The sequence below is a fragment of the Cyrtonyx montezumae genome, unplaced genomic scaffold, assembly GCF_038088225.1.
Source record: "Cyrtonyx montezumae isolate F1298 unplaced genomic scaffold, pur_monq_1.0 scaffold_3, whole genome shotgun sequence".
NCBI lineage: Eukaryota > Metazoa > Chordata > Aves > Galliformes > Odontophoridae > Cyrtonyx > Cyrtonyx montezumae.
The window spans coordinates 91,312,995-91,327,489 of NW_027072034.1; the positions used below are offsets into that span (position 1 = coordinate 91,312,995).

The following is a 14,495-nucleotide window of genomic DNA, read 5'->3' on the forward strand; positions in this document are numbered from 1 at the left end:
ATTAAGTCTTTTTGTATTTGGAAATAGAATGTACTAAGGGTGTGTCCTGATTTTTGTATTTATTTGTTTGTTTTTAAGTCTTTAAAGATATTGCTGGAAAGAGAATAGTGATGCCAGGAGACAAAACTCTTCTTAATAACATCTCCCTTTCATCTGATATTCCTAATAAATGGGGCTAGCATCCCAATGATCTACGTTCAGATACTATTGTTGGTTTATGGAAAGAGGGATTTCAGCGTGTCAGTTTATTCAGAAATAGTCAGCTACACTTGGTCACAAACGTTAAAAAGAATGAATAAAACAATAATATAAATAAATATAAATAAAATTTTAAACTTTAAAGCTTTAGGAGCATTTTGTCATGTTGATTTACATGAGCATAGTAGAGCAGGGTATGTGTAGACTCCATTTGGATAGGTCAAGCTCATAGTTTAAATTATATTCTTTCCTGTCTTCTTTGCATATTCCCCACTTCCCAGCTTAGCTTTTCTTCTCTTAAGAATTCAGTTTGCTGCTTCTAACTTTTTACCTATAACTCTATATTCATGAGGTTTAATAGACTGTTGCAGATCTTTAGTTTGACTTGCATCACTCAATCTGCCAATTTCTTCATCGGTCTGGATATAGCCTCCTTCAGAGTTCATCAACATTATTTCTTAATCAAATCATTGCTAGTGTTATTCAAAATTGATGGATCAGAGCCCTGTGTAGCTGAGGACTAAAATCTCCAAGATCTACTTAAGACGTTACTACTTACTAAATGATTAAAAATTCAGTATGCATTTAGTAAAAGTGAGGTAAATACATTTTTTGTAGCTTAATTTGCTTGCAGTTCCTGGCATAGTGTTAAGGTTCTCAACAAGCCAAAGATGTTCTTGCTTCTAATCAAAATGGACAGGTAGAACATGAGAAAATTATAAAATCATAGAAAAGGTGTCTTTTGTCTCACAGCAGCATCTTCTGTGAGTATGGTACAGACTTTTCTGTGGTATTCAGTTATACTAGTATATTTTTCCAGGAAAAAATATTAAAACGTTATGAAAAAGATATTGTAGAAGATCATATGCAAAACTATTATCTGCTGTGTTAAAAATAAAAATAAGCACAGCAAGGATACCCTAGAATAACTGGATTTGGATGTGTATTTTCAAGCTCCGGTATAATTTTGAACTATGTAATATTGCTATAGGGATTCAAAACTGAAGCAAAATCTGTATGTTTGTGAGTAATTTTGTGCTCAGAATCTGATAAACGTGAATGAATATTTGAGTGTTTATGACCATTGCATGTGAGTTACAAAGTCTTCACTGTGTTTGAACAATCCTTAATGTTACTTGTGAAATAGTTGTGGGTTGTCTTCTGCTTATAAGGACTGTTACCTATGAAATGTGACAGTTGCTGAGTAATCTAGCATAAAAGTCAGCAAATACTTTCAGAGGTGTCAATGTTCTTGGCGGCTACTGATGTTTGCTGAGGGAACTGAAGAAAGTAAGTCTTTACTAGAAAGAATGGAATGTTCTTATTTTAGCATGAAAACATTTGTGAAGATAATGCAGTTGAAATAAAAGAATATGAGGAAGTTGAAAGTCAAATATGTATATGTCAGATATGTCTCAGAATTCATGTGAAAAGTACGAGCTACCTTGTCTTCACTTGTATTTAATCTCACATTAGTTAACTCAAGCTAATCATCTGTCATCTTATTCCCTGCTGAATGCCAAGACAAAGTTAAAAAAAGAGTAGATGAGTGAAAAAAATAGCACTTATCGTCATACTGATGCTATGAGTAGTCTCATGAGAGTTGGGCACCCAACTCTGTACACTTTCTATATACAGTATATGTATCTGAAGCACAAAAACTGTCTTATGATGAAAATAATTTAAAAAAATAGTTGGATCATGAATCTGCAACTATCAGTCTTATATCAGAGGATCCAAGATTGCATGTATTTTTATTGTTGGCTATAACTAGTAGTGTAAAAGTAGTAGAAAATGATGGTGTAAACACTATAGAAAATATCTGTGATATTTTAGTTGATTCTAGTTGAGCTAAACCTCTATTTTCCTTCTTCAGGTGCTAACCGAGTTGTTTTGGAAGACTCCAATATCTTGCAACCTGTAGGACTAACTGTATTTGAGAACTGGCTGTATTGGATTGACAGACAACAGCAGATGATTGAAAAGATTGATATGACTGGTCGAGAAGGACGTACAAAGGTCCAAGCTCGTATTGCACAACTCAGTGACATTCATGCTGTGAAAGAGCTTAATGTTCAGGAATACAGTAAGTGCAATTCCTGTTTACAAGTGACAGCAGTGCCTGTGGGACTGGAGGCAGGTAACAGCTAAGAGAGATTAAGCCTGCTTTTCCTTGTCCCTGATCAATATCAGTGTGATTCAAAGGGGACAGAGGTATCATTTTGTATGTTATATTGCTAGGATTGTATTATTTGACTCCTTAGTGTAGTTGGCAATGGAAATGAAAACAACCACAAACCCAGCATCGTATTTTGTTGCTCTGATGACTTTGTTGGTACTCCCATATAAGCGCCTGGGATTTGAGTGTATACAGGCACAGTGGGAATGTTCACTTACCTCTAGTAGAGAATTTTCCAGATTATAGATATGGTGGACTACTGATGCAGAGTATCAAAGCTGTCACTATTAGGACTTCACTCCTTTTGGAGTTTTGAGGACCCTTTACTAGCAGTAAACATTTCAGTGGACTAGCTGCCCTGCCTGCCCAGCCTTAAAAGGACAGTGAAGAATTTTTGTTAGTATCAATTCATACTGAAACTAAATGGTGGACACTGCATTGCACAAAGGAAGTAAAAGCAGTTTGTGTTGATGTGCTTGCACTTCAAAAAGTTTTCTGCTTACCAGGATATAGCTTTCCCTGCACATACTCACTTGAAATGAAGGCAGCTAGGTGGTTAAAGCAGTGGAGCTGCTGTCTTCATGGACAAAATAGGCTTGGTTAATAGGCTGTGGTATATGCCTTCAAGAAATATGTAGAAAGATGTCTGGGAATGTTTAATTAAAGCATCAGCACAGACTACTACTAGTTTTGTTTGCTATTAATCTCAGTAAATCTGTCAGGAGTTCCAAGGGAAGAATGTTGTCCTTATTAAACATTAAAATGAAGTGACATATTTATCTAGAGCACGTTAATTTGAGTTTTGGAGATAGTGTGAAAGCTTCACAATTCATTAATTAGGAAAGTTTACTTTTTAAATGATTTTTGATAGGAAAAAAATAAAGTAGTACCCAAGGCACGTTTTTATTACTAATGTTGCCCTTTTTGCTGAAGAACTTATTCTGCCTCACACAAGAGCAAGCGTTTTGAGTATTGTTTACTAGTTTAAAAGGCCACATGGTGTGATTCTCAGTGTTTTAGACTACAGATAAATAATTGTTTGTGTAAAGGAAAAAAATACAATGAAACATAACTTTTTCAGAGTTGATTTTAGAAATCCCTTCCACATTGAGAAGGGAGTAATGAAGAGAGTCCTGAGAGATCACTGAAAGGTTTGGAAAGAGGTGGGGATTTCTTGTCACAGGACTTGTCAAATTATTAGAAAGTAAATCTGAATTGGCTTTTTTCAGATTCCACTGATTACTGTAAGGTACCTGAAGAAGAGGAAATTGAAAAAGAGCAGGGAATAAAACACAATCTCATGTACTTATCCTCACAAGTGTGATTGCAGTTGTACTACCTATTTGTCTCATTCTTAAAATCACAGGACAACACCCTTGTTCTCAAGATAATGGTGGTTGCTCACACATTTGCATTGTGAAAGGCGATGGCACCACGCGCTGCTCTTGTCCAGTCCACCTTGTTTTGCTGCAGGATGAGCTGTCCTGTGGAGGTAGGTCTTTCCCATGCTCTGGGTTACTGAGCTTGCAGGTTCTGGGTGGGGAGGTCTCCAGCTTTAGGGTCAGCTTCTGAGCAGAAAGAATGTGACATTGTACCAGGAATTGTAACATACTTTTCCATGTTCTCTTTGCTTCAATCCACTGAGGTAAATCTGCAAGTTTTGAGGTGTAAAAGAGTAGTAGAATTTCCTTAGCTGACTGCAGAATAAGGTTTTCTGTTCCCCCTTTCTACTTAAGTCAATTGAGATATTTCAATTTGATTTTTTTTTTTAATTGTACGATTCTATTACTTTTTGTATCACTCTGCATGTTCTTGTTTTTCACCTAATGGTAGCCTCTCACATTCTGGCATATTCCACCCCATCTGTGCAATTTCATTCCTCCCTTTTTTCCTCCTGAAATGTACCTTCTGCGTGGCTTTCTGAACTGCAGCCTCAGAAGAGCGAGTTGCCCCCTCCATGGTGACATGACCACTGTAGCTTACGTGCTGGTGTATCCAAGGTTGTAGTTGAAATGTGGGAGAGGAAAGGCATTTTGGTACTTCAGTCTCTTTGTGCCAACATACTGAATGGGTTTATTATGCAGTCTTCTTGGCATCAAGGCAGTGTGTGGTCTCACAATAGAACAAGAGCTAACATAATCCAGATATTTTCTCAAGTTTAGTGAAAGAACAATTTTAATACCAGGCCAAAAAGGGGAGAGTAAAAAAAGGGAGTTAAAAAAAAATAAAAAGAATACATGCTTAATTACTGCATTAACAGTTACAGTAGTGTATGTTAAATAACAGCTAACAGCTGTGTAGAGATAGCGAGGCAACTAGACGGAGCGTTTTTTGTCATTTTAGAAGAATTTGACTCAACAGAGCTGTCGAGGGCACATAACTAGACATTGAGTCACAGCACATCCATCTGTAGCACATTACATCCTCTTAATGTTTTCTGTACAATGACTGTTGAGCATTAAGAATGTGAGCAATCAACTGTGTGTGCAGTGGTGCTGCAGGAAAGGAGGAATAGAAAAAAAGCATGTTGACTTTAAAAGAAGACTTTGAATATCTATTGAGAAGGATGTAAGAGACTGAAGTGGAAAGAAAAGAACTGTGTTTTGAGTGTTCATGTTTCTCTGTTCCTTTTTGTCTAAGGAGACTCCATTGACATGAACTTGCATCTGTCATATGAGGTTCAAGACCTGCTCAAATGACTGTAGTGGCAGAGGGAGTGGAAATTACCTTATGATGCTGCATGTTTACCAGCTGCTTGATATCAAAGTAGCTGAGTTATTCTTGTCCTTAACTGTTGCAATCTGCTAATTGTTCACCTGAATTTTCACTTTTTGTTTGTTTGCTTGATTTTTAAAGAACCTCCAACATGCTCCCCTCAGCAGTTCACCTGTTTCACAGGTGAGATTGACTGCATCCCCGTGGCCTGGCGCTGTGATGGTTTCACTGAATGTGAAGACCACAGTGATGAAAAAAACTGCCCAGTGTGCTCAGACACTCAGTTCCAGTGTGAAAGCGGACAGTGCATAGACAGTGCCCTCCGGTGCAATGGAGAAGCAAATTGCCAGGACAACTCAGATGAGAAGAACTGTGAAGGTACAGAGGATTTTTCAAAGTATGATGGAAACAGGGCAGTCCAAGGGATGCTATGAAAGATACCAAAGTTATTGCAGAGTGTAGAGTTTGAAAGGATTTGAATTTCTGCTGTTATGTCACAGGTTTATTGAGTGGGAAATTATTTCACAGCTTCATTCCTTTGTTTTTCCACATGCTCATGTCCTGCACAATGGTTTAAGCTCTGTTTGTGAAAAGTACTATTAAAAATGTTTTGTTTCAAGCTCTGAAACCTGGTAGCTTTGGAGTAAACTTCTTTGAGTAAGTGGAAGTGAGAGACAGATGAGATTTTTGGAGATGTCCTCTTATTGCAGAGTACAGCAAAAGAGAACAGTTAAACTATACTCATGTAGAGAAGTGCCATTGCCAACACAGTGAGATTAGGGATTTTTTGTTGTTTTGGAAAGGACAGGTAATGCTGAACTACCCTAGTACTATACCAAATGAAACATTAGAATACTTGATCTTCTTTTCCTCACTGCACAAGTAGTGAGGAATTGTAAGCTTGAAAGGATGCCTCTTCCATATATTCTTTCAGTACAATTTATTTGAAGAGACTGTCTAAGAGTCTTTGAATCAAGGCTGAAATTCTTTCCAAAAGATATGCTCCAACTCAAAGAAAAATATAGAGACGGATTCAGAAATTCCTCTGTGATGAAGGATGATTTTTAGCCAGATGCATGCTGACATCTGAAAATGTTTTGTGCAGGTTAGTTACCATCCAGTGACTAGAGATATTGGAACAGGAGCTGTTATTGTCTTCAAAGTGTCCCTGTTATTCAGGGTATTCAGATTGAGAACAGATCAGAAAGGCCTATAGTTTAACTTCTTAATTCAACTGAAATCAGAAAGAATTTAAAATTTATGTGAAACAGTAGGCAAAAGTATGTGTAAACAACAGCAGCCAGTACCTTGCCTGCAGCACCTTTTTTTCCCAAAGCAGTAGTTTATTTCTTGAGTGTAACGGCAAAGATACAGATTTGTCTTCTGTCTTTCATTTCAGTTTTAAAACATAATGTCAAGTGAAATATCTTGTTGTCTGATCAAGGAGTCTTCTGTTTTACAAGAAAAGCACAAGGGGATTGATAAACCACATTTATCTTTCTAAAACAATTTTAACATTGTGGTTTGACAGATTTATATTTAATAACTTAATTTTTCTTGCTTATATTATAGTGTATGTTTAGAGTTGGGGATTCTTAAAGTAATTTTGCAATAAGCGTGTCCTTTGATAAATGCCTGTGTCCTGAATGGCCTTCTGCATCTGACCTGTATCAGTTGAGGTGACTTTTTCTTGGAAGGTCTAGAGTTTTGTTTTTGTTTTTTTTTTGTATGCTTGGCACAAGGGACTTTTATGTGCCACTTAACTACTTAAGAAATGAAGCTAATAGCAGACTCCTGATTGTATGCCTTGGTGTCTACTTTCCTTAATCATTTTAAAGAGTACAAGTCTTTGATCCTGACTCTTGGTTTATGGGGTGGTTCTCTTTCCAGTGCTTTGTTTAACCAGTCAGTTCCGGTGTGCCAGCGGGCAGTGCATTGGTAAAAGCAAGAAATGTGATCACAACCTGGACTGTAGTGACAGCTCAGATGAGCAAGGATGCTGTAAGTATAAAACCTGAGACTTGACTGCATTATCTGAAATTTATTTCTTACCTTCTCAGTGAGTTAATTTTAATCTGAATTGTACCCAAAATGGCTGTTGTTATGCAATTAATGCATAAATGTAATAGAACAGGAATCAAAGATGTAACTAGTATTTTTAATTAATTCTCTGAGGCAGAACAGGCTGGTTAAATTTTCTACATACCTCTATGAAACTTCTAAAAGAAATCAGAGGCTTGTTTTACTATAATGAGTTTGTATGCTGAGATAGTGGATCATTAGTAATCTTCTTCTATCAGGCTTTTATATAGAACTGTTATGTTTCATGGTTTTCCCATAAGGAGATTAATAGCAGGTGCTTTTAGAATCAGATCAGCACTCTGTTTACAGAAAAATCCTTTTAAAATTTCCTTTACATCTCAAAAAAATGTAATTTTGAGCTTGATTTATGATTTTAACGTGATATTCTCTATCCTGAAATCTCCAGGGTTCTGCAAGAAAAACACTGCCTTTAAAATTCCAGCTTGAAAGTTCACTTTCACTGTTGTTTTTTTGAAAGAAATTGTAAATAGGGGACGTCTTTTCTTGTGTTGAAGATCCATATATCATAGGTGACACACAACTTGAAAATACAAAGCCTTGATCTTAAGAAGGAGTAATAAGAGATGTATGATCATGTTGGAAAGTTATTAGCAACTTTATCACAGTCATATATCATTATCTTTGTTATGGGTCAGATATTTTTTGTTTTCATAATATAAAATTAACCCCTCTGGAGTATGGTTGCAGTTGTTACTGTCCTTCCAGTAAGATCAGAAGTCCGTGTACTTATCTCTGTAGACTGTAACAGGTTGGTTAGAGTGTGGAATTGGTTTTCACAGGAAAGGAAATACGCTGAGGAGAAGATTTTCAGTAATGGTTAAGATGTAAAATACCAAGTAGAACAGGAATATTCTTTTAAGTTTGCTTTTCTTGTCAAATTCATGAAGCACAGTTAGGGAGTTGTCAGTTATTCCCATAAGTGTCATTGGTTAGAATTGGTATTGTAGGGAAAGATGAACATTTTATCTGTTGAATAATTACTTCAGATACAGATTCCTTACAAAGTGGTACTTCTGAAGCTGATGTGAAGATGTATCTGTAGTCTTTAGTATGGGTCAGATGTAGAGTGGGTTGGGTAATTCAATAAATAGCAGCAAACCCAAAATTCATTACTGATGTATCATCTCTACTACTCAGCATGAGTGAATGTTATGCAGTTCAGAACAGGGAGTGCTAATCTGTTAAGCAGACTGATAACCTAGGTGTTATGTGACAAAGTTAAGGAATAAGTAGTTGTCACTGTTGTTAATGACAGCACGGTGCAATCTGAAGTCATGGCTGCAGGTTTTGTTCACCTAGCTCAAAGGCTATCCCTGTCTGTCAGCAGGTAGCAAGTTCAGGACCTGGTTCACAAGCCTGCCTGCACATGGGTATACTTATTCATCTCCTGACATATGATTCTAAAACCTCTGCACATGTGGAACTATTCGTGTGCACAAGTGACTATACTGGCTTCCCAGAGTCTTCAGACAGACCTGTTGCAGTGTGTGTTTGTTCCTAACATACATTCATTTGCAAGCTGTTATCTGCTTATGGAAGTGGAGGCTGTTGAATGATTTTGTGAAAACTCATGTTGGTATGTGAAGCTGTTGTATTACTTTCTACAGTATAATTTTACTTTTTCCTTCTAGACACAACAGAGGAGCCCGCACCACAGCCCAACAACACAATAGGCTCCATCATTGGTGTAATCCTCACACTTTTTGTGGTTGGAGCAATGTATTTCATCTGCCAGAGGGTGCTCTGCCCACGCATGAAGGGAGATGGAGAGACAATGACCAATGATTATGTGGTGCATGGACCGGCCTCTGTACCTCTTGGTTATGTGCCTCACCCAAGCTCTTTGTCAGGGTCTCTACCTGGTGAGGAAACAGCATGTTCCTTGTTTTGCTGGTTGGCATCACATAGTTGTAGCTGAGGATACTGTGTATGTATGCACAGGAGACATCCATTCCAGAAGCATTATTCTTCATGCCTGGCTACTGAGACAGTTGAGGATTGTTGCTGTCTATTCCAATAAATTTCTGTTTTTTCCATGCCACCCACAAGCGTTCAGATTATTAGCAGAACCAGAAGCTCGAATAAATATACCTACCATGGGAGTTCTCTTTTTTTTGCTGCAAAAGAAACCTCTTTTTCTGGAATTATAGCATTGGCAAGGTGTCGTGACAGAAATTAAATATGAACTGAACTTGATTAAATATAAACAGTAATTTATGGCTCAGAATCCAACATGTTCCAGTTAGGACATGGAAGGCTAGTATAGGGTTACAAGAATTCACCAAATTTCTTTACTTTTTGTAGTAACCTGCTTTCATTATAGAGCCATTAAGGAGAATTTGCATTATTTCAAGCACAATTGCATACCTGTCTGTTTCTCACTTGAACTCTGCCAGCATGATCCAGTCCAGCAGCAAAATCTTACTTAACTGTGTAGAAATGAAAGAACAAAGTCTTTCTTATCCTGAACAAATTTCAGTTGCTCAGTTGTCATGGTCAGATTCAGTTTTGTGCTTTATTCCAAGACGTAGAAATAATGCCTGAATGCCTGTTCTCTCAAGTCTTTTACAGCTGTTCAAGTGAAAGGAATCTGGTTCTCTTCATGCAGCTTCAATGCAGCCGAATGCCAGATCCTGCAGTTCAGTAGTTATACACAAAACTGACATGCTTATCCCCGACAGTCTATTTCTCAGTTGAAGAGCACTGAATTTGTTCTTAATACTGAAAAGATTAGTTTTCCTTTTAGGAGTTGCACTGATACCACTATACCACTGTTATCCTTTCAGCCCTTTTTTTCTTTTTAATCTTTCTTTTCTCTTCTTGCTTTGAAGAATTGAATATTGACATACATCTTTGCTCTTCTTTAGGGATGTCTCGAGGAAAATCTGTGATCAGCTCCCTCAGCATTATGGGAGGGAGCAGTGGGCCGCCCTATGACAGGGCCCATGTCACTGGAGCATCTTCCAGTAGTTCTTCAAGTACTAAAGGCACTTACTTTCCTCCAGTAAGTTATTCTGTTATTCATAGACTTTTACTAACTTTCAGGGAGGCTCCTGGAGATAATTAGTTGACAGATTAATATTTTGTTTTACCTTTCTAGACTAAGATTTGTTTGAATATGGAGTAAGTGATTTTGGAAGGAAAGAAAAGGGAGAAGAGGTTGTCTTTTTCTAAAACCATGTAGGAGTTTTTTTAGTAATTTTTAAAGTTTTATAGATATTTCCTGCCAGAAAAAAATTCCCATTTTTTGCCAAAGGGCAATGGTATCACTAGTGGCAATCTAGTATTGAACAGCTAGCTTCCACTTTCCTTTTTCAGCACTGGGTATGTCAAAATACCCAACAGTCAACAGCAGTCAGCATTTTTGAGAATAGCATAGTAACCTCTATGGAAATGATAACAAGCAGGATTTCCAGGATATGTTAAAGAACTGGGGAATAAACAAAAGAAAAATCCTCTTTCTTGGGAGGAGCTATACATATTGTTCTTCAACTAAGGATACTAAAATAAAGGTTGTAACACTGATGTTTTCTTGATTCACATTTTGTCTTAGTTTCAGCTGGGATGGAATTGTTTTCTTCAAAGTGTCGGGTAGGATGTTATGCTAGTTCTTGGAGAAAAACAGTGTTGTAGCACACTGATGTTTATAGCTGCTGCTAAGCAGTGTTTATGGAGTGAAGACCATTTTCAGCAAAGGGCCCAAGGAGCTGAGAGGGAACAGAGTTAGTACAGCTGACTTAAACTGGCCAAAGGGATATTCCGTACCATATGTCATCATGTGGAAGGAGTTTTGAAGGGAGTGGAAATTCATCTCACTCTCTTTTGCTGCTTGGGGTCAAGTTGGATATTGGTTGGTGGGTGGAGAGCAATTACTTATGCATCTCTTGTTATATACATTTATATATACTTATAGTCGTAACTATTATCCTTTTCCTTTTCTCTATCTTAGTAAATAGTTTTATCTCAACCCAAGAGTTCTGCTTTGCTTTTTGGATTCTCTCCCACATCCCACTGGGAAGGGTGAGGAGTGACTGAAAAATTGTGTGATGCTGAGCCACCAACCAGGTTAAACCACAGCAGCATTCATATCTTAACTGCAGTTTTTTTCTTAATTTTTCCTTAGATTTTGAACCCACCACCATCACCAGCTACTGAACGTTCACATTATACCATGGAATTTGGTTATTCTTCAAACAGCCCATCCACTCATAGATCTTACAGGTAATTATTATTACAATAGCATCTGTCAGGATCAAAGCAGTTACTGTAGAAACGTGGAATTAAGACAGACCCTGCTCCATAAGAATTGTAATCAAAGGCCTTAATTCTGCAAGTGCTAAAACAGATGCTTAAATTGTTTTACATGTCACTACAGCAGACGTTTAAGTGTAGCATCTTTTGTGGTTAATCATACAGTAAGTGGGTTAGTGGTACATCCCTTGAGTATATTATTTGCTTTAGGGGAAATAACAACACTAACTCCTTCTCACCATTTTAGTTAAATGCAAACTTGGCTTCGTGATAACTTAGAGCCAAAAATACATACACTGGAATGAACCCTGCTATAAATAATAACTGTTATAAATAATATGTTATGTAATCATAAAAAAATGATAGTCAAACACATAGAGAAGTGAAGTTGGCAGTATAAAGGCTAGTATTTCACAAGTAAGATTGTATTAATGGCCTTGATAAAGTACAAGGGTATGTCAGATTAAAATCTGAAAGAGGCTGCTAACCTCTTGCTTATGTTCTCTAATATATGAAACGTGAAAGCTTTATCTTCCTTTTTTTGAATATATCCTTCTCACCTTCATTTAGAGTTCATTGTCATTTTATTACTAATTACAAAAAAAAAAAACCAACAAAACGACGGAGCAGGAAGAGATCTACTACCCAAGAGTGTAAATATTCCCCTCTCAAATCACTGGTAGATCTAGTCAATGAGAAGAGAGACTGCACTTATCTCATGAAAGAAATGCCTCCCTAGAACAGAGCTTTTAGGAGCTTTTTATGTAATGAGGTCTCCAGGGCTGAAAAGAAAAATCCAGTAGCAAAAAATACGACCTATGTTGTGCAGAAGGTTTATATGTTTATAATGGTCCCTTCCAGACATATGAAAAATCCTTCAAAATTATTTGTAATTTAATAATAGCATAAAATGCAATTGTAGCACCGGCATGAATCCTGCTGATCATTGGTCAGCTGGTGTGACTTTTTGTATTATACATGCTATAGAGGTGTAGTGTTTACCAACCACCTCCCTTTCTAGTCTGTTATCTTTTATATAATCATAGAATGGCTTAGGTTGGAAAAAACCTTACATCTCATTTAGTTCAGTGGGCAGGATTGTCAACCACTCAATCAGTGAAGAATTTCCTCCTAATATCTAATCAATATTTCCCATCTTAGATAAAACCATTCCACCTTATCCTATCAGACCTTGTAAAACGTCAGCCTCCATCTTGCTTATAAGCTCCTTTTTCAATAATGAAAGGCTGAAATGAGGTCTCTCCGAGAAGCAGAATATAGGTTTCTTTAAATGATCTTGGGTTCATTGTTTGGGAATTGCCTCGCACTTTACTGCTCCGGCAGGTGATTCTCCTGAGTGCTACAAAAGTGCCAGTTGATTTTTGGTCTCTGTCTCAACTTAGAGAGCCTTTTTCCACCTTGACTTACTTGCCTCTCACTTGTTCACGGTTGCATCACCCAAAACGTACAGTCTTCCTATATGCTGACACTTTTCCCAAAAATCTCCCTGCCACAGCTACAGGCCTTACAGCTACCGCCACTTTGCACCTCCCACAACACCCTGTAGCACGGATGTCTGTGACAGTGACTATGCCCCGAGCCGAAGGGTCACGGCCGCAATGGCCAAGGGCTACACCAGTGACTTGAACTATGATTCAGAGCCCGTCCCACCGCCTCCGACCCCGCGCAGCCAGTACCTGTCAGCGGAGGAGAACTACGAGAGCTGCCCGCCTTCTCCATACACGGAGCGGAGCTACTCCCACCACCTCTACCCACCGCCACCGTCCCCCTGCACAGACTCCTCATGAGGGGCAGCCCCCCCTCCGTTATCTGCCTCTGCCATGGAAGTGTAAATACAAAGCGTTCTACCAGGGAGGGGGGAGTTCTTGGCAAGGGATGAGGTAGGACGGTGTACAGTTAAATGTTATTAAGTTGGGTGGAGGAATACTGGACATATTTGTACAGAAGAGAAAAAAAAAAAAGGATATTTATATATTTTCTTAAAGAGCAACTGCTGCTTGTGCCATAAGAAAAATTTTTGTATAAAAGAACCCAGACATTTGTACAAAAAGTTTTTATTTTTGCAAATTGAATACAAAAACATGCCTTAATCCAGTGAAGTGACTGAGCACATTGCGAAATGGAAGGATCGGGTATGTGTCACTTGTCCAGCGAGGTGAGATGTGGGGTTTGTCAATACCAAAAATGTTTAAAGTAGTTAATAATAAAGAAGTCCATCTCAGAGCAGCATACCATAGATACTTGGAAGTAGCCAAATAACCTCTGTATTAGCTACAGAGGGCCAGAAACTAAGTTAAAACTTGAAAATGCAGTCAGGACAGATATTATTAACCTTATACAAAGGGCTTTGTTTTCTACAGGAATACAGCAATCGTAGCAGTGAATCCAGAAGAATAATCACACACTTTTCTAAAGAATACATCTCTGTTTTTCTTTGATACGTTTACCAAACTCGAGCGTTTTGAGCTCTCTCCTTGCTTCTGGAATTTCAATGATTTTTGCTGGGTATATTTTAAAGTTTGGTTTTTTTTTAATACTGTTTTGCTTTTCTCATCTCTTCTGTGCCCTTTCTTCCTTCCCATGTCACTTTAAATCATATTTTCCTTATTTAAAGTACTGCTAGAACTGAGCTGCTGTAAATTTGTTTTGTTTTGTTTTTTCCCCTCCTAATTATCCTTGTCGTGCAATGAGTGTCATGCTATACATTACTTCATTAATTTTGCCAACATGAGGATTCTGTTTAGTACCGGGTCAGTGTGATTTTCACATGATTGACAAGGGTAATATGCATATACCTGAATGATTTTTAGTCCCTGAAAAAAGAAAAACTTATTTTGACTTAGTGCCCACAAAATGTCAAATATTTTTTTACCACATATAATAGAGACAGTGTATTTATAAACTATAATTTTAACCATGAATTGTTAGTTTTACTGTAAATGAATAATATATCCTTGCAGTACATTCAGTGTATATTGATACCACAGTACGCAAATCAGATATATAAAATGTTTATATATTATTTTTT

General features: G+C 37.5%; 1 protein-coding gene across 2 annotated transcripts in view; it reads left to right on the plus strand.

Moving 5' to 3' along the window:
• Nucleotides 1–13,547, plus strand: part of LRP6 (LDL receptor related protein 6) — a 121,402-nt gene extending 107,855 nt beyond the window's left edge. For both annotated transcript variants that reach the window (XM_065742310.1, XM_065742311.1), the window contains 8 exons: nt 2,075–2,284; nt 3,744–3,869; nt 5,234–5,470; nt 6,983–7,093; nt 8,827–9,057; nt 10,063–10,199; nt 11,319–11,416; nt 12,963–13,547. In XM_065742310.1, the coding sequence (XP_065598382.1) occupies nt 2,075–2,284; nt 3,744–3,869; nt 5,234–5,470; nt 6,983–7,093; nt 8,827–9,057; nt 10,063–10,199; nt 11,319–11,416; nt 12,963–13,254 (1,442 nt within the window). In that variant the 3' untranslated portion in view covers nt 13,255–13,547. The remainder of the gene's footprint in view (nt 1–2,074; nt 2,285–3,743; nt 3,870–5,233; nt 5,471–6,982; nt 7,094–8,826; nt 9,058–10,062; nt 10,200–11,318; nt 11,417–12,962) is intronic.
• The last annotated feature ends 948 nt before the right edge of the window (nt 13,548–14,495 follow it).